The sequence below is a fragment of the Callithrix jacchus genome, chromosome 1 (genome assembly GCF_049354715.1).
Source record: "Callithrix jacchus isolate 240 chromosome 1, calJac240_pri, whole genome shotgun sequence".
In the NCBI taxonomy this organism is placed as follows: Eukaryota; Metazoa; Chordata; class Mammalia; order Primates; family Cebidae; genus Callithrix; species Callithrix jacchus.
In genome coordinates this window covers 182,167,829-182,191,720 of record NC_133502.1, presented here as the reverse complement: position 1 = coordinate 182,191,720, position 23,892 = coordinate 182,167,829, and the positions used below count along the sequence as shown (strand labels likewise).

The 23,892-nt window shown below is 59.0% G+C and overlaps 2 protein-coding genes and 1 long non-coding RNA gene across 18 annotated transcripts in view; 1 reads left to right on the top strand and 2 right to left on the bottom strand.

Moving 5' to 3' along the window:
• FAM163B (family with sequence similarity 163 member B) overlaps nt 1-7,892 on the top strand; it is a 32,232-nt gene extending 24,340 nt beyond the window's left edge. The window contains exons 2-4 of one of the 2 annotated variants that reach the window (XM_078331168.1): nt 666-805; nt 4,437-4,552; nt 5,246-7,892. In XM_078331168.1, the coding sequence (XP_078187294.1) occupies nt 4,460-4,552; nt 5,246-5,653 (501 nt within the window). In that variant the 5' untranslated portion in view covers nt 666-805; nt 4,437-4,459 and the 3' untranslated portion in view covers nt 5,654-7,892. The remainder of the gene's footprint in view (nt 1-665; nt 806-4,436; nt 4,553-5,245) is intronic. The other variant, XM_009004988.6, reaches the window with a different exon arrangement.
• On the bottom strand, nt 67-9,080 carry LOC118145117 (uncharacterized). Its single transcript, XR_013519923.1, has 4 exons — nt 8,976-9,080; nt 4,843-4,992; nt 2,582-2,926; nt 67-2,481 (listed from the first exon to the last, which is right to left on the bottom strand). It is a non-coding gene; the product is annotated as an uncharacterized LOC118145117 (long non-coding RNA).
• Nucleotides 9,081-9,649: 569 nt separating this feature from the next.
• Nucleotides 9,650-23,892, bottom strand: part of ADAMTSL2 (ADAMTS like 2) — a 40,503-nt gene continuing 26,260 nt past the window's right edge. For all 15 annotated transcript variants that reach the window (XM_078331112.1, XM_078331143.1, XM_035262160.3 and 12 more), the window contains 8 exons: nt 22,387-22,484; nt 17,826-17,952; nt 16,443-16,656; nt 16,171-16,326; nt 15,385-15,555; nt 14,473-14,649; nt 11,224-11,368; nt 9,650-10,437 (listed from right to left, as the gene is read on the bottom strand). In XM_078331112.1, the coding sequence (XP_078187238.1) occupies nt 10,319-10,437; nt 11,224-11,368; nt 14,473-14,649; nt 15,385-15,555; nt 16,171-16,326; nt 16,443-16,656; nt 17,826-17,952; nt 22,387-22,484 (1,207 nt within the window). In that variant the 3' untranslated portion in view covers nt 9,650-10,318. The remainder of the gene's footprint in view (nt 10,438-11,223; nt 11,369-14,472; nt 14,650-15,384; nt 15,556-16,170; nt 16,327-16,442; nt 16,657-17,825; nt 17,953-22,386; nt 22,485-23,892) is intronic.

The window sequence follows — 23,892 nt, the reverse complement described above, 5'->3', positions numbered from 1 at the left end:
GGCCCCATCTCACAACCTGTCCCTGTAAAAACCCGGGGTGGGAACAAGGAGGCAAAGCCATTTATAAAGCTTTAAAACCATTTATGGTCCCAGGGGGCAGTTAAACAGTTCAGCACTATTCTTGCCAAATTGTCTCGGCTGGCAGTGTGGAGGCTTCAAGGGAGCTGGAGGAGGGGTGCTGCCCAAGTCACAAGCAGGGGCAGAGTGGCCTCCGCCAGGCAGTCACTGGGCCTGCCCGGCATGGCTCTGCCTCCGAGGCTTGGCCTCTGCTGTTCCCAGCACCCATAGGCCCTTTCCTTCTTCTCCCAGCCCATCCTTCAAGGCCTAGCTCAGAAGCTTCCTCCTCCAGGAAGTTCCCCTTGGTTCCTCCCCGATCCATTACCACCCTGAGCACCCAGGTCCTCCCCAGTTCTCTCAGGCGCTCAGCTTCCTCAGAGCTCAAGTGTCCTTGGGAGCCAAAGTGTCTGTAGCCCTTCCCTTCTCTGCCCACCCTTGGAGGGTGTCATCTGGCTTTATCACTTTATCACTTGATGCTTTTTTACCTTTGTGATCCTGACTTTGTTGTTGTCTGAATCATCTGGATTCCTGGCAGGGCTGATTAAAAATCCAAGTCCCCCAGAGTTGGGAGGAATCAGTGTCTAAGCCCTGCCACACCCATCTTACAGATAAGAAAACTGAACCCAGAGACAGGCCTCTGACCCAAGGTCACCAGCAAGAGTAGAGCTGGATGGAGGCCCCTCAGACGTGTGTCACCTGGGCCACAGCTAAGCAGAGTCCTCGGGTCCATGCAGGGAGGAGGCTGAAGGTGAGCACTCAACGGAGGGTAGCAGGCGGTCCGTATTCTTACCCCATTAAATGAAAACGTGGGACATGGTCCCTCTTAGCTCTGGAATTTGAAGTTTTGTAGTTCTGTGGTGTGCGTTAAAAGTTCAGGAAGTCTTCCTGGAGGAGTAGGGCACATGCTTGCCTTTGATGGTGGGGTAGGTCTAGGAGTATGGGCATTCTAGAGGGTAGGGTGCAGCAAGAGCAGAGGGGCAGCAGGACGGTGGGGGCCCGGGGAGGCCCCATTGCTCCTGGGAGCTGCTCAGAGTGAACTGGGGGCTGATGTAAGGCCGGGCGCCGGCGGAGCGTGTGTCTGTCGGCTGTGCCTGGCCCTGGGACCTGGCGCCGTCTCGGGCGTTGCTGCTCCTCGGCGGGCGTGTATCTGCAGAGCGAGGCTGAGAAGGTCCAGCTGGACCAGCCCGGGTGTCGGAGGGAGGCTGCTGACAGCCCTGGGCACCTGGCCTGAGCCGGCACCCTTCCCGTCACACTGCCAGGCCGCTCACTGCTGGAGGAGACCTGGGCCCGGAGGAGCTGCAGCCGGCAGAGCCAGGGACCAGCTGCATCTCAGACCTGAAAGAGAGCTTTACAGCAAGCGGTCTTTTTCTGAGACCTGAGGAAGGACTTAGACCCAGAGAGGGAAGAGGTCCTAATAACATCAGCACGGCCCTGAGCACGTGCACCTCCGTCCCACAGAACCCCTGGGTTCTCCCGCTTTGTAGAGGAGGGAACTAAGGCAGAGGAATGGAGGCATTGGTGGCGCATTCTTGCAGCTTACAAGAGGCAGAGCCAGGCTGGCGCTTGGGAGTCCAGCCTGGGTGTGTTGTATGGCTCCCCCCATCACTGAGCTCCTCAGCCCACCCACAGCTACCTGCAGTCTCCATCCTCCCTGCAGTCTCAGCCTGACAGCAGTGGGAGCTCTTGACCCAGGCACGTGCTTCCCTATGGGAACGCCGTGGCCCCCACTATCAGTCAGTGGGCCCCAGCCATGGGCCCTGGTGGAGGGTGGTGCCGAATTATAATCCCTGCATGACCACAGACAACACTACCTCCCAGAACCCCTCCCAAGCTGTGCGAGTGCCCTCATTGATGAAGTGGAGCCATAGTTACGGGGTGCAAATAGCTCAAATGCACTCCAGGTGACACACACTGCAGGAGTCACTGCAGGTGCCGGGAGGGACCCAGAGCAGAGCGGGGACCACTGCAGCAATCTCTCCTGCGGCTGTGGCCTTCCCCGCTCCCTCCGGGGACCGGCACCTTCTGTCTCTCCAACATGTGCACATCCACCCCAAACCAATAAGCTATGGCCCAAAGGTCAGGAGTAGATGGCTCAGATGTGGCCACCAGCCTCCTGGCTCAGGGCACAAAGAAGAGGGCCACAACTGGGCCAGCGCCCCAAAACCTGATATCAGCACAGTGTGTGCTCCCCCAAAGATGCTGTGGCATTCAGGCCATTCGTGTGGGGGAGACATGGGATTCAGCAGTCAGGGGAGGGTGGCAGGGGCCCCAGGGTGGATGGGAGCAGTGGATCCAGCCCTGACCCGACCCAGACCCTTCATCTTACTGGGGTGCTGGGCAGCTTACTTCTCTCCAGGCCTCAGTTTACTCATCTTCAAAAGTAAGCGCCACACCCCCTGGTGCCACACGGTCCCAGTGGGATCACTGGAACATCAAAAAGAATACCACTGAAGTGGATTGAAACACATTAAATCTATTTTCAAAAAGCAGTGAAATTGCATCGATACTGTAAACATCCACAAACCTCACAGGCACCAGCTCATTCTGATCCCAGATAAAGGCAGGAACAGAAGCTCCGAGCCTTCCCTCTGCGGGCTGCACGCTAGGGTAACCACACAGATGAGAAGGGAATGTGCTTTGGAGCTTTTTCAGGGGAACTGGAGCCCATCAGCGTGGAAGAAAGGATGACGTTGGGAAAGTCTCGCTGCTTTGTAACTCCCGGTGAAGCGGCGGAGCCAGGTGAACGCACAGCCCTGCTGCAGCAGTGCTTGGAGCCCACAGGACCTGACAGTGGAGGAACTGGCCAAGGGCAGCTGCGGCCATTAGCGAATGGTGACATCAAGATGAGGGGGCGGCAGACACCGGGCCCCTGGAAGAGATGCAGCAGGAAGCCAGTTGAGAGAACACCGATAAAGGAGCACGTTCAACGCCAGGCAAGGAATCCCGGCCAGCTCCGGGGTGTGGAAAATTCTGTCAGATAAACAACCCAGTTTCTCCAATAAACAGCGTGGGGGTGAGGGGCGTGAATGAGTTTCGAGCTGTTCTAGAGCAAAATGAGCCAATATCCTGATCTGAACTAACCACCTGTAAAAAAGGCATTTCAGAGATGACAGGAGATTGCTGAACGTAGGCTGGGTAATTTTTTTAAATCCTCATCCGTCAGATTCTGCACTGAAGTAGTTATGGGTAAACGGATATGCTCTGTGATTTCCTTTAAATACTCCAATCTCTTCCTCCACCCCATCCCCCAGCAAGGAAAAAAAAATGAGGCTTGGGACATTGAGGAAGGGATGTGATGGCGCCGGCTCCGACTGGTTTGTGAGAGGTGACAGTGAAACGTGCAGGAATTTTGTAAGCCGGCTGTCAAACCTTGCTTTAACTGAAACTGGCCATGGCAAGAAAATCTACAGCACAAAAATCAGCAAATGCTCCCAGCCGGGTGCTTTGAGAGCTGGCTTATCAGCTCACCGCAGGACAGGGAAGAGCCGAATGCCAGCAGCCACGGATAGACCACGTCACTGCAGGCTCTCTGCGCTGTGTTTGGCAGACGTTTTCCATAATAAGGAGTTTGCAAAGGGCACGTCCCTGGGCCTGGAAATCCCACGTCTAAGAATGTGTCCTGAAAGCCACCGAAGTAGGTTCAGGTGGTTCCCATGACTTAGCTACAAAGACGCTTATTAAAACATTGATAAAAATATTTCCTTAATGTGAGAAACCCACACATCTGAAAGGAATTGGTTTTCAGTTTTGCAAGATGAACAATTCTGGAGATGAGTCGCCCAACAGTGTGAAACATACTTCATGCTCCTGATCTGCACACTTAAAAATGGCTAAGATGGTGAATTTCATGTGTGTTTCACCACAATTAAACATTGTAAAGGAAAGGGGTTGGCTGCATTAAACAAGGGAATCTGCTTTGAGATTATGTTGCAGAAGAAGATGTGAGGATCTAGAAGAATAATGGTGACCCTGTCAGACACAAATGCAGGGAAGCAGGTTACAAAACCGGCTGTTGAGCGAGTGACTGCATTTGCGCACGAGCTTGTAGAGCCAGGCTGGAAGGGCGCCATCCATTGAGAGCGTGCTACACTGAGCATGGAGGGACATGCTCGTAAAAGTGTCATAAAACCCCGTGCTATTAGTGTCTACCTTCTACGGATGTGGAAACTGAGGCTGGGGCAGGGACAGAGGCCAGGAGAGGCAGAGCAGGGCCTCGGCCCCTCCTGTGGCCTGTCGCTGGCAGAGCTCCTGCCTCTCACAGGCACATCCTGGGGTGCTTTATTTCCCCCAAGGCTTGTCTTCTCAGTTGTCTAGAATAGCACGGGTGACTTTTGCGGTAGGGAAGCGTGATGCTGTAAAGCTGGCGGCGTGTGTTGCAGGCTGTTGATGGAGAAGGGGGCGGATGACAGCCGGGACCGTGGTCATCACTGGGGGCATCTTGGCGACTGTGATTCTGCTCTGCATCATTGCTGTTCTGTGCTACTGCCGGCTCCAGGTACTCCCGGAGGATGGGGAAAGGGACAGGGCAGGGCAGCCCAGAGGGTGCCCCTCCCTCGGGAGGGAGCCCTGCATGAAGGCCCCAAGGGTCAAGGCCCAAGAAGTAGGGAAGAGCCTTGTGGCAGAGGAGACGTTCAGCAGAGGGCAGCCAGGACCCCACTGTGGGGCTCAGTGAGATGTGCCTGACTCCCCTCACCTGGGGCTTTTAATGAGGCTCAGAGAGGGGAAGGGACTTAGCTGAGGGCACCGGCTGCCCAAGGGAGTGCCGCAGGGACCCTCCCTTCCCACCTGCACTCCAGGACAGTCCAGGGTCCCTGTGTCTCCCTGAGAGATGAGGGGGAGTCATCAATGTAGGGCGAGGCAACAGAGCTGCCCGTGCCGGTGACCCCAGCTCTGCTGATATGGGCTGCAGACCCTTCCATGCCTCAGCATCCCCACCTGCAAAATGGAAATAACAGTCACAACTGTGCATTGCTGGGTGGAAGAGATGAGTGGATCATTGCGAAGCACCCCGCACTGTGCCTGGCCTGAGTGAGGCCCACAGTGCCCGTTAAACAGCTGAGGTATCAGGCCTGGGCCACCCCATGCCCACTGTGCCTGTCTCCCCTACCCAGTTGGGGCTAGCCCTTCCTGCATGCAGGTTCCGGGGTGGGAGCAGGCTGCCACAGGGTTACCATCCCTCTGCCCGCAGTACTACTGCTGCAAGAAGGACGAGCCGGAGGAGGACGAGGAGGAGCCAGACTTCGCCGTCCACTCGCACCTGCCCCCGCTGCACTCCAACCGCAACCTGGTGCTAACCAACGGGCCGGCGCTCTACCCCACCGCTTCCACCTCCTTCAGCCAGAAGTCCCCGCAGGCCCGAGCCCTCTGCCGAAGCTGCTCCCACTGTGAGCCCCCGGCCTTCTTCCTGCAGGAGCCGCCAGAGGAGGAAGAGGATGTGCTGAACGGCGGGGAGCGCGTGCTCTACAAGAGTGTCAGCCAGGAGGACGTGGAGCTGTCCCCGGGGGGCTTCCAGGGGCTGCAGGCGCTCAACCCCAACCGCCTCTCTGCCATGCGGGAGGCCTTCGCCCGCAGCCGCAGCATCAGCACTGACGTGTGACCTGGGCCTGCCACCAAGTCCCTGGCCTGGAAGATCCTGAGACCATGGCAGGGTTCCCGTGGCACACCCACCTGGTCCCAGGTCCCAAGTGGGGCTTGGCTGAGCCCTCCTCGAATCTCTGTCCTCAGGGGAGGCCCAGGCTTGAGGAGCCCCCAGGCTCGAGGCAGGGATAAGGCTCATTGAACGCAAACGTGTCCAGGGGGAGGCACAGCTGGGATCTGGGCTGGAAGGACCAGGTGACCATACAGTGGGCCGGGCAGGATGGTTGCTCCTGACGCTTCTGTCTCAGCCCCAGCGACTTGGCCAACCCGAGGGGTCTCCATGGTCACCCCATCCCTGGCCCTCGGCCTTCTCACCTGCTCAAGGAAGGGGTGACCTCAGGGAGGCTCGGGGCCCCGCAGCAAGGCACCCCCACCCTGGCGATTGCAGACCAAGGATTCCGCGCCTCCACCCTGAACTTGGGCCTCTCTCTCTGCCTCTTTCCCCTCCCTCCCCCGACTCCTCCCTCCCTCTCTCTCACACACACTCCCGGTTTCAAGTGCCAAGCATCTGCCCAGGCTGAGACACAAGGTGCTGAGCTCCCTGCAGATGGACAGGTTGCCCGTAGATGGGAGACTGTCGGGGGCGGCAGGGCCCTTGGGATGCTCAGTCCAGACAGGTGTGTTGGTGGGAGGGAGAGAGGCCATGTCGCAGCCCACCTGCCTTGGGAGCAGTAGCGTGGAAATGCTCAGACGCAGTGCTCAGCCAGAAACAGGCTGGCAGGAGGCAGCCCGGGGCCAGTTAGGGTGGGCAGAGCCGAGGCCTAGGGTTTGACAACCCCCTAGTCCCTGTGAGACTTGGATGCCCCTTCCCACTCCTGGGCCTTGGTCTCCCCATCTTGTGTGATGAGGGGCTGGTCCCAGAGGGACCCTGAGGATGGAGGTCTTCAGGCTCTGGGTCTCAACAGGAACTGAGGTCCCCAAGGAGACAGAGCTGCAGGTCACCTCCCCCACCTGCTTCTCAGCAGGACCCAGGAGGCCCAGCCCAGCCCCACCCTGCTCCCGATGGACCCCAAGCAGCCGGAACCTCCTGCTGCTGTGTGAAGGCCTCCTCTGAGCCCACTCTCCACCAAGCACCCACCCAGGCTGAGGTTTCCTGGGAATTCCCACCCGCTGTCCTGCTGCTAAGGAAATGACGTCAATGGCTACCCCAGAGAAATCCCCCAAACCCTGGGTCACCAGCCATCAGGAAAGCAGCTCTTCCTCACCCAGGAAGAGGCACTCAGCAACCTGGCCCCAGGATCCCCCTTCCCTCTCTGGGGCTCTCCCTCTCCTTCTGGGCCCTGCCATGGAGCCCCAGGGCCAGGGCAGCCCATCTCTGCCCAGGGAAGGCACTCCCCTAAAGGACAAGGCTGGCCAGTCACGGTGGCTTATGCCTATAATCCCAGCACTTTGGAAGGGCAAGGCAAGTGGATCACAAGGTCAGGAGTTCAAGACCAGCCTGGCCAAGATGGTGAAACCCCATCTCTACTAAAAACTACAAAAATTAACTGGGCGTGGCGGCAGGCACCTGTAAACCCAGCTACTCAGGAGGCTGAGGTAGGGGAATCGCTTGAACCCAGGAGGCGGAGGTTGCAGTGAGCCGAGATCATGCCACTGCACTCTAGCCTGGGTGACAGAGTGAGACTCTGTCTCAAAAAAATAAAAATTAAAAAAAGACAAAGCTTTGCAGGCCAGTGGCCTTCCTGAGCTGCGGGGGTTGGGGGTGCAAGGGGTGGAGGTGGCCTGAGCAGGACACTTGCTCTTACTCAAAAACAAAGTCCCCCGTTTCCGGAGGCGCTAGAAGTGCTGGTGGAGACACAGTCGTTACTGTTCTGTTGTTCTCCTCCTACTACTTTCTCCCTGCCTGGTTGGGACAGTCCAGTGGCATTCACCCTTGAGGTCCCTCGAAGCCCCGGCCCCTGGCCCACCCACACCTCCGGCTTCCTCTGTGCATCTGTGAAGTCTGTTTCTGATGCGTTAGCGTGGGGGGTGGGCTGGGTGGGTCGGGGTGAGGGCCCAGAGCTGGCCCGTGCTGTGGCTGTTCTGATTCCATTTCCCACTTCCTTTCTGGTCTCTGTCCCCTCTGTAGATATGTAGATCTCTTTGAACTGAAGTAAGCACCCATCCCCCCGCCCAGCCTACTCAGCTCCCCTGTGGGGACCTGCTGGGGAGCTGCTGGCTCCCTGAGGAAAGTGAAAGCCAATAAAACATCTCCCACACTCCTGCGCAGCGTCTTCAGTCTACCCAGGCATCCAGGCCGTCCACACTCTCCAGCCTTCTGGGAGGGACTTTCTTCTACCCAGCAGGAGGCAGAGTCAGCTTCTCCCCGGGATGCAGCCAGCGGGGCCAGTACTCTGCAGGTGGGGCCGAGAGCTGTTCTCGGGCTTGGGGGCAAGGCAGTGGGCCACAGGTGAGTTTCCCAGGTGGCTCCCCACCTTCCAGCATTGAGGACCATGCTGTGGCGAGATTCCTATGGTGGGATTGCCATGGCAGGATTCCCGTGGCACACCCATGTGGCCCCAGGCCCCAAGGGGGACTTGGCTGAACCCTCCTCGAATCCCTGTCCTCAGGGGCGGCCCAGGCTGGGGGAGACTCAGGCTTGTGGCAGGGCTAAGGCTCATTGAACACAAATGTGTCCTGGGCAGAGGCATGGCTGGGGCCTGGGGCTGAAAGGACCAGGGTGGACTCTGAGCCCCTGGACGGAGGGTTGTGGGGGGACAGTGACTGAGCATCTCTGGGCCTCAGTTTTATCCTCCACACAATGTGGTGATCATGATACCTGTGTCGTGGGGACCTGTGGAAGATAAACCCAGGCAACGCCTGTGCCAGCCACAGAACCCGGCATACAGGAAGTGTACAATAAGTGTTGGTAGAAAGGAGGCACCGGGGAGGAAAAAAGTAAGACAGGAAGAAGATGTGGGTTGGGGGAGAGAGGAGAGAAGAGCAGCGAGGTGAGGGCGGGCACAGGGGGAGGTGGGCAGAGAAGCCTCAGACTCCCGATCTCAGCAACTCGATTCTGACTGGCCCAAGCTGGTGACTTTGAGCCGAAGTCCATCCCGGGGCCTCTAACTCCTGGGCTTCAGGGATTGAAAGGTCCATCCCGATTGCAGCCCCTCAACGCACATGCATGCGGTCACACTCAGAGGCAAGAACACACTTTGGGGTTGGGGGGGTACTGCCTCAGTTTTCCCAGAGCCCCAAGTCGTTCAGAAGCTGTCCTGAGGCTGCAATGGACCCTGCTCTGGCTCCCAGTCTGAGGACAAGCTGGCCTCACATCAAGGAAGCAGCTGGCACCCGCTTACCTCCCGGGTGCCTGTGTGCACCGAGACACCTCCTGGGGTCCTCTCCGGCGGTGCAGCCCGTCCTTCCTCCCATGCAGCATCCTCCGGCTGTGTCGCTTTTCCTCTGCTGGGTGCTCTTTCCCACCCTCTCGTCTGGGAAAAGCCACTCCCGCTGCTGGTCAGCTGACAGCCCCTCCCCAGAGGCCCCTGTGTCCCTGCACCCACACGTCCAGGTCAGGAAGCCCCCCTTGAGGTCCAGGAATGGCAGTGACGGTGCTGTTTCCTGAGGCTCAAAGTGGGCCCAGCCCCATGCCCCCAACACCTGCCTGGTCTCCTCTTCTTCCCAACGCGCTTGCCAGTGGGTGCCCCACACCTTAGCCAAGGTCCCCAGCCCCTGCCCCACAGCTCCTGTACCAGTTGCTGATGGACTCGAGATGTCAACTCCACTCCTACTCCAGCGCCTGTCCTGGTGCCCCCAAACGCCCTCCCCACATGCTCCCGGGCCTCTGGTCGCCTCGCTCTGCACCTGACTATCTTTCTCCTTGGAGTAGGTGCTGTGGCCTCCACCTGCACCCTCCTCGCCCCACACCTGAGACCTCAGTGAACTGGAGAGACCCCACATGGCCATGCCTGGGCCCTCCAAGCCCCGAGGCTGCCCACTCCTCCAGCCAGAAGCAACTGAGACCCCACGATGCTGCCATAAATAGGACCTTTTTATTAACATAGATGAGCACTGACCCAACTGCAGGGGCGGGGCCTGAGGTCCATCCCAAACGCCCCGTGGGCAAGCGCCTCTGCCCGGGGGTAGAAAGTGCAGCAGGAGGAGAGCTCCATGGGAGGGGCTCCATAGGAGGGGGTACACCTGGGCCTCCTTGCTGCCTGCACCCCTCCTCACCCCCCGGCCTCTGAGGGAGGGAGGCTCCCCATGTTGGCCTTGCCTGCTAGTCTCCTTCAGAAGGCCGTGTCACCCAGAGAGGGCATGGGCTTCAGGCCAGGGGTAAGATACGACCACCACTTGGCTGTGGGCCCTGGGCCGCTTGGCTGTGGGCCCTGGGCCCCTCGGCTAGGGGCTGCTGGGGGCCGGGGAGTGAGAGCCACGAACACAGGATCCACGCAGGAACATGGATGGGCTCCCACGGCAGGGTGGCTCTGTCTGGGTGGAGGCCAGTGAGTGCTGGAGGACAGTGCCCACTTTTCTGCCCCAGGAGCACAAAAGTCCATGGGCCATGGGAAGCCCCTCTCGACAGCCGAGGCTCAGTGCCACGTCCCTCAGGCCGGCATGCCCTGCGGGAGGGGTGTCTGTGGAGGGCCCCAGAAGCTGCAGCAGCTTGGTCTTTGTCTGGAAGGGGCTGCAGCTGCTGCACCTAGGAGTGGGGGGGCCTGCAGGAGCGGCAGCACGCCTTGCTGTAGTACCAGTGCCCACAGAGGTTCACCTTGATGGCCAGGGCACAGTTGGTGCCCGGCTGGTCCTGACAGCTGTCATCTAGAGAAGGAACACAGGGCGAAGCGGGGCAGTTTCAGGAGGTGGCCAAGGGGCGAAAACCCCAAGGACCCTCACATGTCTTTTTCCAGGGGTAGGGGCAGCGGGCCTCCTACCCCACACAGACCTCCCATCTCTAGCTCTCTGCCACCTCTTTCCTAGCCCCTATCTGTCCCCAAGTGGTCACCTTCCCCAGTCATGCCAGGTGATTTGATCTGTGTCCCAAGAGGGGTGAGGCCTGGGGCTGGGGTCTAGAAGAGCTACAGAAGTCGCACCCGAGGGCTAAGCATCCCCAAGGGGTCCCCAGGGACTGCCCCATCCACCACTCAGTGTATCCAAAGCAGAACTCATCACACACCCTGTACCTGGCACCTCTTGGAGCCTGTCCCCTGTCCCGCCTTCAGGTGCCCAGGCCCTGCTTCAGTTGCTCCCCTTCCTGCCCCATGTCCCAGCCCCTGGCCGTTCCAGCTGAATCATCCTGGATTCAGCTCGGCCCCACAGTGACCCTGCCATCTGAAGCTGACACTTTCCCCAAAGTATGAGTCTCCGCATGGCTCCTTGGAGCTGTGGAGCCCCAGTCCGGCCTCCCCCATCCCCCTTCCCACTCTCCCCTCTCAGTGGGGCTCAGCCATGCCGGGAGGAGCCTCCACTCCTAGCACACCTTGGTCTCTCAAGCTGGTTCCCAGGCTCACCATCCAGGTGAGCGATGGCTGCTCATCCTTCAGTCCCTGGCTCCGCCCTCACCTCCCTGAGAAGCCCCAGGCCCACCTCTGCCTCCCCGACCCTCACCTGGGGGCTCCGTGGGGCAGGGCTGCAGATCACAGGCCTGTCTGCCAACGGGCTTCACCAGCGGGTCGCAGCCACGGACAATGTCAGTCCCCTGGTAGCACTTGACGTCTCGCATCCTCACACCCACCCCGCAGGTCTTGGTGCACTGGTGTGGGAGACAGTGGGTGTGGGGAAAGCCCCCTGATGGGGCCGCGGCTTGGGCAGGAGGTGGGGAACCTGCACATTCACACTTCCCCATCCCACCCTTCCCAGGCAGCTGTGGGCCAAGCTGACACGGAACCCAGGGAAGCACATTGGAAACCAGACCTGCAGCCCCAGGCTGAGCTGAGGTGGAGACCAAAGGACACTGGCTGGTGGTCAGGGGGCTCTGATTCTCTCCCACCTAGGGCTGCCTCAGTCTCCCCAGGTGCACAGTGAGGGATGGTCCCTCCTCTCTCATCTCCCAGAGGGTCCTCTGGGCCCAGCTCTCCTGGGCCTGTGGTGTAGACCGTTTGTCATAAGCCGATAGAATGCATCTCGAGAAGCCACCCACCCCTCCAGTGGCTCTCCGTCCAGATGTTCCCCTTGGAAAACCCCGCTGAGCTCCCCAGAATACCAGAGACATCTGCTGGCTGCAGTCACCCTGCTGTCCTTCTGCCAAGATCCCACAGGCAGTGGCTCCCTCACACTCCCCCAACGTGGGTGACCCCACATCACCCAGGCACGTCTGGGACCCCAACCCTCGGTTCTCTGAGGTGGGCGGGGTGGAAGGCCCCAGCCCTGGAGCTCACTCTCCACTTCTGTTTGCAAAGGAGCGGGGAGGACTGATTAAGACTTGGCAGAAAGACGGCCGCCCGCCTGCCTGTTCCGAGCCAGGGGGTGGGGGCTGGCACGGTCTGCGGGCAAGGAGAGGCTGGCTTGGCACTGACGGCGTGAGGACAGTCAGCCTTTGGCAGTGTCCTGAGGAGCCTCTGGACGTGCCTCTGGAGAGCAGCACGTTCCCAGCCAGCCCTGGTGCCAGCTCCTCTACCCCTGGGGTGTGGATGGGACTGGGCAGCTAGGGGAACAAACACTGACTGAGCCACCACTATGCAGCAGCACTGGGGCAACCACCAGTAAGGAGGTGGTTGTGTGTGCTCACTGGCTGTCTCTGCCAGCCATACCTCGTCCGGCCTTGCCACCTCCTCATCGGGGCTGGGGGTTCCCCTCCCCAGCACTCCAGGGTGTTCTTCTGGGGTCTTCCTTGCATGGCTCCCCCATGCCATGCTCATCACCCAGCAAGGTACCTGCACCTAGAGAGTCCCTATTTCCTGGTTCCACAGTGGCCCCCATCTGAAGCCAGCCCTCTTCCTAAACTACAGGCCTCAGCTGGCTCCCTAGGGCCTTGGAACCCCACTCAGCCTCCCCGCCCCTTCCCACTCTCCCCTCCCACCAGGTTTGGCCTTTCCAGAAGGAGCCATCCTGCCCCAGCACACTGTGGTCTCTCCAGTTGACTCCTGACTAAAGCCTGCCCCGCCTTCTGGCCCTGGCTCAGCCCCTGTCTCCCCTGGGAAGCCCCAGGCCTGCCCTCAGCCTTTCCCCTCCTTGCCTGGGGGGTCCTTCAGCAGGCAACAGGGAATCAGCGAGTGTTTGTCCTTCCTCCTGCACAAGCGTATGTGCTGTAGGGCAGGCAGAGGCCCTGGGCAGGGGCAGGATAAAGGCCACACGCCACGCAGAGTACACGCAGAGCCCAGGGCCAGGGCCCCACTCTGAGCAGGGCTGCGCTGGGGTCCCCAGCTCAGTCCTCACAGACCCTCGGACTCTGTGCCTTGAACTCATAAGGTTTAGGATCTGGCACCCACCCATCACAGCAACCAAGATGTGGAGCCCTCGGGCACCAGGGCCTGAGACACAAGAACACTTCAGGCTCTGAGTCCCATCTGACACCCCTATTTTGTTGCCTGGGTATTCAGAGTTGGCCCATGAGGAAACAGAGGCCAGAGGTAGCTGGAGAGCCCAGGTACACAGCCTGGCTATGGCAGTCCCCACCCAGTCATTCCCAGAGACCCTGTGGATGCCCCAGGTGCCCCTCTCAGAAGCTGATGGCATCGCTAGGTGGGAGGGGGCTGGGGCCAAGGCTGGCGATGCTGTGAAAGGGGCACAGAGGCGGATGTGAGTTACTCAAGCTGGAGTCTCGACAGATCGGCCTCCAGGGGCCCAGAAGGTGGAGGGGCGCCCACTGGCTCAGGGCGGGGCCCTGGAGTCACCTGGAGGTCCCATGGGAAGTGGAGGGGAAGGAAAACACAGCAGGGAAGGTGAAAGCAATCTCTTTGCTCTTCGAGACAACTGGGGCAAGGGGATGCTCAGCCTGTCACCCGCTCTGTGAAACCAGGGCTGCCCACCCACCTCAGGGCTCCCTGCTCTGGGCCCCTCAGGATGAGCTGGTTCACGCCTCTCTTCCCTTACAGATGCCACACCCCACCTGAGGTTCACTCTAGGGCCGGACAGGCCTGAGCAACAGTGTCTGCTACAGCCCCCAGTAACTGTGGGACCCCAAGTGGGCCAGAGAGCTCTCTGAATGTCAGTTTCTTCCTCTGAGGAATGGGGAAAAGGGCCCCTCCTCATGGCACTATTGGGGGAGAGGAGACTCTTCAGGCCAAGAGCTGGGCCAGAGCTACCACACGAGCCTCAAGGTCCTGGGATGGGAAGGCTCTGCTCCCCTCCACAGAGAGCCGAGACCTCAGCTCTGTCCTGCCTGACATCCTGGAGCTGGGCATTCTGGAGGCTCAATCGTCTAGGAAACTCAAAGGGGTGGGACCCACGTAGGAGATTTGCTGCCTTTCTTCTGGCCTGCCCATGTCCTGACCTGGGGCACATGTCTGTTACCATCTCCCTAAATCCCAAGCTCCTGCCTTGGATCCTGAAGGGTCAGGCCCGTGTCTGACTCAGCCCAGTCTGCCCGCTGTGCCCACCTGGGGTCTGTCTATCCCATGGTGTCAGGCACATGGGCTGCCAAACACGCAACTCATAGGCCAGAGTTCCTGGGCCCAAAAAGGCCCAGGACCAGTGCTGTAGGGATCCCAGGGACAAGAGCAGAGAAGGCTTCCTGGAGGCGGTGGCTCTCACACCAGCTGATGTGGTGGAGTTGAGAAGCTTTCCTGGGATGGAAAGCTCCGACAGAGGCTGTTGGGGAGGAGGGTGGGAAGCACTTAAGGAAGTTGGAGGCAGGAGGGGCAGGATCAAAAATCAGGCCTGGCCTCAGGCAGCCTCAGAGGGGTGGCGGGAACAAACCTCGGACCAAGGGCTGGTGTACCACTTGAAGCAGGGCCTTTCGAAGCACGTGCTCTCCTCCGGAGGCTTCTTGGCGAGCCCACACTCGGGGCTGCTGCGTGTCTGCGGCTTCCCGTTGGCCAGCTCCATGCAAAGCACCAGCCGCTTCTTGACTCCGCGCCCGCAGGTGGTGTTGCACTGAGGCCAGGGCAGAGGGAGCTGGTGAGCGCCAGGGCCCAGCAGGACCCGACACGGGGCCCATGGCAACTCTGCTGATAAGGGTCTGGTCAACAGCAATTGGGTGACAATGATCCAGTGCGTAACAGACTGGCCGAGAACTCTTTGTTCGATAACCATTTGGCCCCAAATGGATTTGATAAAAAGCAATTTAGCACAAAACCATCTGTTTTGAAACAAATTGGCTAATGACAATTTGGCCAAAATCAATTTAGCAGAAAACAATTTGGCTGGAGATTATCTGGTTTAGGGATCTGCCTGAGGCTGCTGGTTGAAAGCAATTTGCAGAGAGCAAGGCGTCTGAAACGGCAAGTTGGTGACGATGCCGGGTGGGTGGGAAGACACAATGGTCACCATCAAAGGTTGTGCAGGCCGCTGTGCCAGCAGCAGGAAGCCCAAACAATCCCTGTCCCTAGCCTTCCACATTCCAGGGACTTGGGGGCCCAGGCTGGGGGTGATGCCAATTCTGCACGAATCACTGAGTACATGCAAAATTGGGATTTGGGAACCTATCAAGTGTTTTCCTACCCTTTAAGCCTTTTGTATTCTAGAATGATTTTTAGGAAATTGTGCCTTCATAATGTGCGGTGAATTCCTCTTTTTCACCCATCTGTTGTCCCAGCCACTTGGCTCTCCTCTCTAGCCAAATGCTCTCCGGGCACAGGGAGGCCCTCCAGTGGGCTCTGCGGTACTCACCCGCTCCCAGTCCTGGGCCAGCCAGTGGGCAGGACAGTTTTTGTCCCCACAGGGGTGGATGGCCAGAGGCTTGGTCTCCATCTGGCACTGAGATTCGGGTACCACCCGTCCGTCACTGGTCTTGCAGTACACGTGCCTGATGGTTCGGCCTTGCCCGCAGCTTCCACTGCACTGCAGGGGGGAAGGGCAGGCAGGGGACACCGGGTGAGAGGCAGCCATGCCAGGAGGGGCCCTGGATGTCAGTCCCAAAGGAGAGGAGTGGCTCCCAGGCAGTGTCGAAGCGGTTGCCATGGTAACCACTTTTTAAATAACATTTTCTGTTCTAATTACAGAAATAATGCATGCTTGATGAATAGCACATAGAGAAAAAAGCACACTTAAAAAGATCATCTGTGCACCCACCACCCAGAGGGGACCCCAGCTAGCATCTGAGCAGCTCTCTCTCAATGAGAGAGACAGAGACAGGGAAAGATAGAGACAGACAGAGAGACAGAGACAGACATACAGAGGAACAGAGACACAGACACAGTCAGGGAGATAAAGACAGACAGAGACACTGAGAGACAAACAGGTTACAGAGGGAGGGTGATGCTGGCCACTTGTTTGGGGAGAGGTTTTGATTCCTGTAATTACGGGGGAGAAGGCTGGTTGGGCATTCTTCACCTCATGCTTGCCTTGGAAAAAATGAAAACTGAGGCACATTGAGACAAGTCTCTGGGTCCCCTCTCACCAGCCGCACACCCCAGCCACCCCTGGGTGCAGGCCTCCCTGCAGCCCGGCCCTCACCGGTCCCCAGTCAGAGACGGTCCACTGCCGATCGCATGGGGGGCCCGTGCAGTTCTTCTCCCCAACAGGCCTGGTGTTGGGGTCACACAGCTTCTCATCCTCCGAGCAGCGGATGTCCCTGGTCACCACACTGCGCTCCCCACACTTGGCAGGGCACTGCAGCGGCAGGGGGCAGGGGGGTGGGGAGGCGTGACACAGGTGCGGCCATCTCCAGCTCCCAAGCCCAGCTCCCCGGCCCTTCCAGCCCCCAGCTTGCTCCCGCATATGCTCACCTCCGACCACTCTGACATCTCCCACTGGGGCCCGCAGGCGGGGTTGCGGCAGGTCTTGCGCTCCTCGGGCCGCACAGCCTCGGCTGCCTCGCACAGGTCGCTGTACACGGAGCTGTCGAAGCCGGGCGAGAGCATCTTCCAGCAGCGAACAACGCGGAACTGGTAGCCCTCTCCACATGTGCGCGAACACTCACTCCAGCTGCTCGTCTCCCATCTGCCCCGGGAGCAGATGGCCTTCAGCGACCCCGAAGTGACAGCAGGACCCCATGCAACCCACACTCCCAGAGACAATGCAGATCCTCCCTCCCTCCCCCATGTGGTCCAAAACCGCAACAAGCTGAGCCGGACAGGAGGCTGGCAAGGGTGCGGGCTGAGCCATGATGGCCCTGGTGGTCTTCAGGGAGCACCCTGGCAGGGTAGTCGGCAGGTGCCCTGAGCATGTGCTCAGCCTTCCTGCCGCTTCGTGCCCTGCTGTGTCACACAGGTGGCTGTGCCCCCATGGGACTCTGGCGAGGGTGGAAGTGAGCAGAAGGCACATTTCTGGATGTGTGTCCAGAAAGGGGGCCTGGCCAGCATGCTGGGGGAGAGACCTCTCGTTCTCCTCAGCCTAAGCTGGGTGGGTTACGATGAGACCCTGAAGCCTTCCAGGCAGACAGACTTGGAATAAGAGGTCCAAAGCTGATGGGCTCTGAGAGGAAGGACAGGTCCTGCTGGACCACCCGGGGCCGGCTTTAGCAGCATTCTAGGGACCCTAAGCATTCTGCCCATCCCAGAAGGGAGCGAAAGTGCAGGAAGTGGGAGGCCTGGGATGGAGCAGGCCAGAAAAGAGGCAGCGTGTCTGTGCTTAGGCAGCAGGAGGGCTCGGCCTCTGAGGAGCACATGAGCCTTGGTGGGGGAGGCCGGCACTCTTAGGCTCGTCTAGGGACCCCACTTGTCTCTAGGGGTGCTCAGTCTGACTGCCTCCACAAGGCAGGAGGCGAGGCCCAAAGGCCAAGAAAACAAGCCTTCACCCACATCCAAGGGACAGCCAGCAGGCATGGAATCTCAGCAATAATCCCTTCGGGCTTATAAAAAGCATGCGCCAAGTAGGCCTGGTGGGGCAAAGATAGCTAGAGTAATGTTGAGAATGGTTTCTAAATCTATGGTAAGCATTTATTGAGCACCTACTGTGTACAAGGCACAGTGACAGACTAAACTGCAACTCCTGGGAAGACTCAGAAGGTCTCTGAGGGGCGAGGTCTCTATGCCCCTCCTCGAGGGGCCCCCACGACCCTGCACACAAAGTACCTCTAAGGGGCAGGGGGGTAAGTCTGACTGCTCCTGTGGGCAGAGCCCGGCATGCCCCCTGCCAGTACCCCACCCAGGGCCAACCATGGCAGGTACCTGGGCTGGCACTCCCTCCCGGCGCAGAACTCGTGGACAGGCTCAGGGCGAGTGAGAGCATCACAGTAGCTGTCGTCCACCTCGACGCCATCGTAGCGGACACACATGGCGTACGTGGACATGACCCCTGGGTTCAGGACAGGGGAGGGTCTGTGAGCCATGCCGGCACCTTGGAGGCCAGCAGACAGGCCACAGGATTGGAGCAAGTCACCTGACCTCTCGGCCCAGCTTTCTGGCTTAGGGATCAGTCACAGCTTGTGGAACTGCCGCATGAGGGCAACATTGTGGGTCTGAGCTGTGTGGGTCTGAGCTCTTCCCTTTGCACCCCCGCCCCACCCAACCCAGGCTGGGCTCCCAGTTCCCATGTCACAGAGTCCGGGCTTTGAGTTGGCTCAACTGGCCCCCATGGAGGTGCAGAGGCAAACACAGCCAGGTGGCCCCCATCACCAGGCGTTCAACAACCACCCAGCAACGGGCAGGCGGGAGTGAAACCTGACCGCTCCCGCACCGCTAGCCTCCTCAGAGGTCATGGTGGGTGTCTGGGCCCTCCCTCCCCTCTGTGGTATGCCCCAGTACTCAGCAAGCATCATCTCGAACTTACTTTTTTTGAAACAGAGCCTCATTCTGTGGTCCTGGCTAGAATGCAATGGTGCAATCATCTCGGCTCACTGCAACCTCCCCCTCCCAGGTTCAAGCAATTCTCCTGCCTCAGCTTCCCAAGTTGCTGAGATTACAGACACCTGCCATTATGCCCCGCTAATTTTTGTATTTTTGTAGAGATTGGGTTTCACCACGTTGGCCAGGCTGGTCTAGAACTCCTGGCCTCAAGTCATCCGCCCTCCTCGGCCTCCCAAAATGCTGGTGTGACAGTGAGCGACCGTGCCCGGCCTGAACTGTCTTCAGTCATCGCTGTGTGGCTGTCCTTGTTGGTGCCCCGTTCTCTACAGTGGGTGACAGGCAGCCCTCACCTAGCAGTGCCACTTCCCTGACCACACCTCCCCCTTTCTGCTTCTATCCTCCCCTCTGCACCCCTCCCTGGCACCGAGCTGCCACACAGACCCAGCTCCCTGCCCAGAAGAAGGGTGATTCTGGGAGAGCCGGCAGCAGCGGGAACAGGCTTGGGGTGGGGTTAGGGTTTGCTGCTTACGCTGTGCGTGTGTGTGTGTGTGTGTGTGTGTGGCCTCGGGAGACAGACCCAGGCTTCTGGGATGATGGGCATCATGGAACGGTCTTGGCTGCGGCTGCCAGTTCCCCCAGAAGGAAATCGGTTTCCCCATCCCAGAGAGCCCAGCCACCCAGTGGCGCGTGTCTGTGGCCAACGGCTCCTGCCTCTCCAGGCCCCAGCCCTGGATGGAACGAGACAGCCTGGGAAGCAGCCGACAAGGGGATTTTTTCTTTTTTCCGTAAAGGACGAGCCAGGCTGCGATCATGGTTCCTCTCCCGCCAGAGCTGGGCCGTGCAGCCTTTGGCCTTCTCTGAGCGGGAGGCTGGCTTCCTGGCCAGGTCTGCTTGGAATGTTCCAGGCCTCAGAGACACGCGCTCTGGGGCCCAGGGAGGTGCGGGGCTGGGGACTCGCCATTGCCAAGAGCCTGGTTATTCATTTGCTCCCCATCACGGAGAGCAGGCCTTGGTCAAGAGAGACCGGAATTCAAGTCCCAGCTCAGTGCCTCCCTGGGGTGATATGACCATAACCAGACTCCAGCCTCAGCTTGCTCCTTCCTGAAATGGGAACCTTCCAGAGAGCCTGTGAGAATCAAATGCCAGGACATTTTTTCTGGGCACCCTCTTCATGACACCCATCTCGAAAACGGTGCTTTTCAAACCCCCTGAGCCACAGAGCCCCTCCTGGAAACAAAAGAAAGGGGAGAATGAAGCCGGGGGCGCTGCGAGATCACGGTCCTCACCCCAGCGCCCTGGAGCCCTGAAGGGCAGCAGAAACCTCCGCCTGTGACCCAACCCAAGGCTGAAATCATGCTCCTCTGTTGCTGTGGCTGCCAAAGATCGTCTTCAAAGAAAAATAGAAAAACAAGCTTTCCCACCATGGCTGGAGCTCGGGGCAGGCTGACCCGCCCCACCGATGGAAGTGTCCCTCGCCTGGATTCTTGCGAGGCACAGGATGGGGAGCAGAGACTCCACATGGGACATCTGCACAGACATAGCCTATGCAGACCCTGATTCTGTCACCATGGGAGGTGCTGAATGGCACTGGGCAGAAATAACAGAATCAGGGTCTGCATAGGCTGTGTCTGTGTAGATGTCCCATGCGGAGTCTCTGCTCCCCATCCTGTGCCTCGCAAGAATCCAGGCGAGGGACACTTCCAACGGTGGGGCGGGTCAGCCTGCCCCGAGCTCCAGCCATGGTGGGAAAGCTCCCTCTCCCTCCTGGCCTCCCTTTCTCTGTCTGTCTCTGTCTCTCTCACACACACTTACACAGGGTGTCTCATTTCCATTCCTGAACAGCCTCCTCTAAAGCAGAGCTTCCTTCTTCCCGAGCCAAACCCTGGCTTTTTGATTTCCTGTTGTCCTCTGCCCTGGGTCACCCTGCACAGACCCAGACCAACCCCCTTCCCACCAGTCTCTGTGTTCTCCCTGGGGACATCCTCCATACAGGGCTGCCCATCAGGCCCCTCGCCACTGAGGCTGCCTCAGCCTGCAGACGTCTTGCGCAGCGTCCCGTCCCCAGCCAGCGATGTGTCTGGGAGGAATCACAGATGCTTGCAGACACTTAGTGACAACGCCCACATGCTTGGAGTCCCCAGGCCAGGATGTGTGGAGGAACTCAGGCGAGGTCTGCCATGGACTTGGCAAAGCAGACCCCCCTGCAGACACCCCACCACCATACTCAGCTCCCCTTGGGGCCTGCCCGGAAGGCAGGCCACATAGCTCACATCTGAGGCCAGCTGCTCCTAGGTGCGCTGGAAGCCATAGCCTGCGTCAGGTGGTGGTAGCCACCTCCACCACGGCAGCACCCATCAAGCTCTGATCATGAGAGGCTATTTCTTTTTTTTTTCAGACAGAGTCTTGCTCTGTCACCCAGGAGGGAGTGCAGTGGTGTGATCTTGGCTCACTGCAGCCTCCACCTCCCGGGTTCAAGCAGTTCTCTGCCTCAGCCTCACGACTGGCTGGGATTATAGGTGCCTGCCACCACGCACAGCTAATTTTTGTATTTTTAGTAGAGACGGGGTTTCACCATCTTGGCCAGGTTGGTCTTGAACTCCTGATCTTGTGATCCACTTGCCTCAGCCTCCCAAAGTGCTAGGATTATAGGCATGAGCCCCTGAGCCCAGCCCAAGAGAATATTCCTTATTTTATGTTGATTCCCACAACCCACCTGTGAGATAAGTATACGTCCCAGTTCACCTGTGGAAACTGAGGTTTTGGGGGGGAAGATTCGATGATTTGCCTGTGGTGTGGTCAACCAGGTGGTGCAAGCCTGGCCAACCTGGGTGCCCACAGCACTTGCTTTTCCCTCCAGAATGCCAGGCACAGGGGCAAACACAGCGTGCCCCATGGCTATGCCCTGCTTGGGGGCCCTTATAACAGGAGACAGAGCCCTTTCTTCAGCCCCAGAGAGCCAAGGCCAGTGTCGGCAGCGCCTGCAGAGCCACTCCACCCTCCCTCTCTCGGGCCTACCTCCTGAGATGCCAGCAGGGCTGCACAGGGTGCAGCCAAGCTCAGACTACCCAGCTGCCTGGCATCCTCACTGGCCAGAGACTGCAAGGGCATCGAAAGCCCTGGCAAATGGGGGACACTGGGGTGGGGCCAGGAGCATCAAACCTCTTGAGGGGCCACTGGGTGTCATCTACATGCAAACATGAAGCCCAAGAATAGATAAGATGTAGCCTCCGAGCGGGCACAAGGGCTCTGCCTTCCACATCTTCTCCCAGCAACACCCCTGCAGCCTGGTCCTGGTTTGACATCTGACCTTGCAGCATCCCCCAGGGGAAGGAACCAGAGCGGGCAGAGGCAGCCCCAGCTCCCAGCAGCTATGGCCAGCATCTCAGGGCAACGTGGCTGTGCAACCAGACAGCTGTGGGTTCAAATCCCAGCTCGACACTTACTAACCACACGCATCTGTCTGTCCAGGCACCACCTAGGAGGGTCTTTTTTCCCCTCCTAACTCCTCCCCTGCTGGTGAGGTTCTAGAATTTGGCCACTTCCCTTTGTCATAGATCACAGGAGCCTATGACTCTCCTCCTATGTTTGCTGGAAACAAAAGTAAAATCCCCACTACCTGACATTTCTTACTTTTAACCCAAAGGATGTTTGCCCTAACAAAACATGGTATCACTGGCAACAGCAAGGGACCATTGGTGGTGGCCTGGATGACCCCCGGGGGCCTGGGCCTGACCGTGATCTAGCCCACTGTGAGAATGAGGATGGCTTCACCAGGAACCCAAACTCCTATCACGCCACACGGCCCCTAAGTCAGGAGGCCACCAGACAAGCACCCCGAGAGCAGTTTGGGGCTGCAAGCTAATGGGTGGGCCCCACAGCCCTGGCCCACATGGACTCAGAGCAGTCACTGCCCCTTGGCACCCGTGGCACCCGGGACCGGTACCTGTGGTGCAGGTGGCACTGCAGGGCTCGTGGGACGAGAGCTTCCACCGGTACATGTCCGCGGGACTCACGCCTTGCTTGCGCGCCTTGGGCCTGGTCCTGAAAGCAAGATCAAGCAGAGAGGGTGACGAGAAGCTCCAGGCCTCACTGGTGGGCACCGGTGTTTCAGGCCAGTGAGTTTTCACTGGAGGGTATGTTCGCCTGAAGCACACACCTGTCCACCTGCGATGGTCAGAGTCCCCACTGTCTGAAGTGGAATGGGTGACGCACCCACGGAGAGACAAGTTTTAGGATTGAACACACACTGGGATTTTTCCATGTCAGTAACTGCATGGGAGCTGCCCAAGCTCCTTCCGGCGGGCGGCCTGAGAATGTGGGGCCCCCAGCACTGTAGCTGCTCCCCACACACACACAGGCTTCTCGTTATCACCTTCTCACGTCGGCTAGTGGGTTCCTTCTTCCCACCTGGGACGGGACCTCAGAAGGTGTCTTATGTGCTAAGAATGTTCCAGAATTCTCTTCTACCCCCTCCTCCAGCTGGGACTCCGATGGAATGGGGGACACAAGGCATCCAGCCTCCAATTATCAAAATTTAAAACCTCAGCTGCTGGCAGGGGTGTGGCCACAGCCTACAGAGCAATTTGGGTTGGCGACGGCTGCACAGACCTGCTGGGGTTGGGGGAGGCCCGCTGGGTCCCAGCCAGCCACCAGCTATGATTCTTGGCTGGAGCCTACGCAGCCAAAGCCAACTATTGTTAGGACTGTTTGCTTCTTTGAACCAGTAGGTGTGCCTGGGCCCAACCTCCACATCCAACGTGCAGGCTCATTCTGGACTTGGCAGGGGAGGAGGGAAGCAGAGGCAGCTGCTCCATAGCTCAGCATCTGTTCCCGGACGCCGCCATGGAGTCCTGCTGCCCTGCAGCCAGAGAAGGGGCGATGGCAAGCTGGCCCTGTGGACAGCAGGTCCTTTGGGCCTTGACTTCCTTTTTAAACTGGACAGTGCAGCAGGTGGCACTGCCCCACTCCACTTTCCTGTGGGCCCAGAGGGGCTGACTAGAGATGATCCTGAGCCGCCACACGTCACTGGGCTGAAATGTGGGCCAGGTCACAGGTCCTTCTTCTGGACCTTCAGTCCCCTGGGGGTGGCCAGGTTTAGAGCATTATATTCGGAAAGGCTTTCTGATGACTCCATGATAGAACATGGGTTTGGATTGAACGGGGAGTTTACAGGTTGTTAGGCAAGTGGGTGAGGATCACTCTTCTGTTTTGCTTGGGCTGGAATGGGAGGATGCCAAGGCCAAGCAGAACTTTTAGGATGGACGTTGCCTTGACCGCACATCTGAGACTCCAGAAATCATCTACCCACAGGAGCTTCAGCAGTGAATTCACCAGTGTGGCTCCCTAAACTGAGGGAGGGAGCGGAGGAGTGACAGGAGAGGGATGGGGACCAAAGCCAGGGGGCCAAAGCCTCCCTCACCTGGGAGCTTCAAGCCAGGAGTCTGTTCCA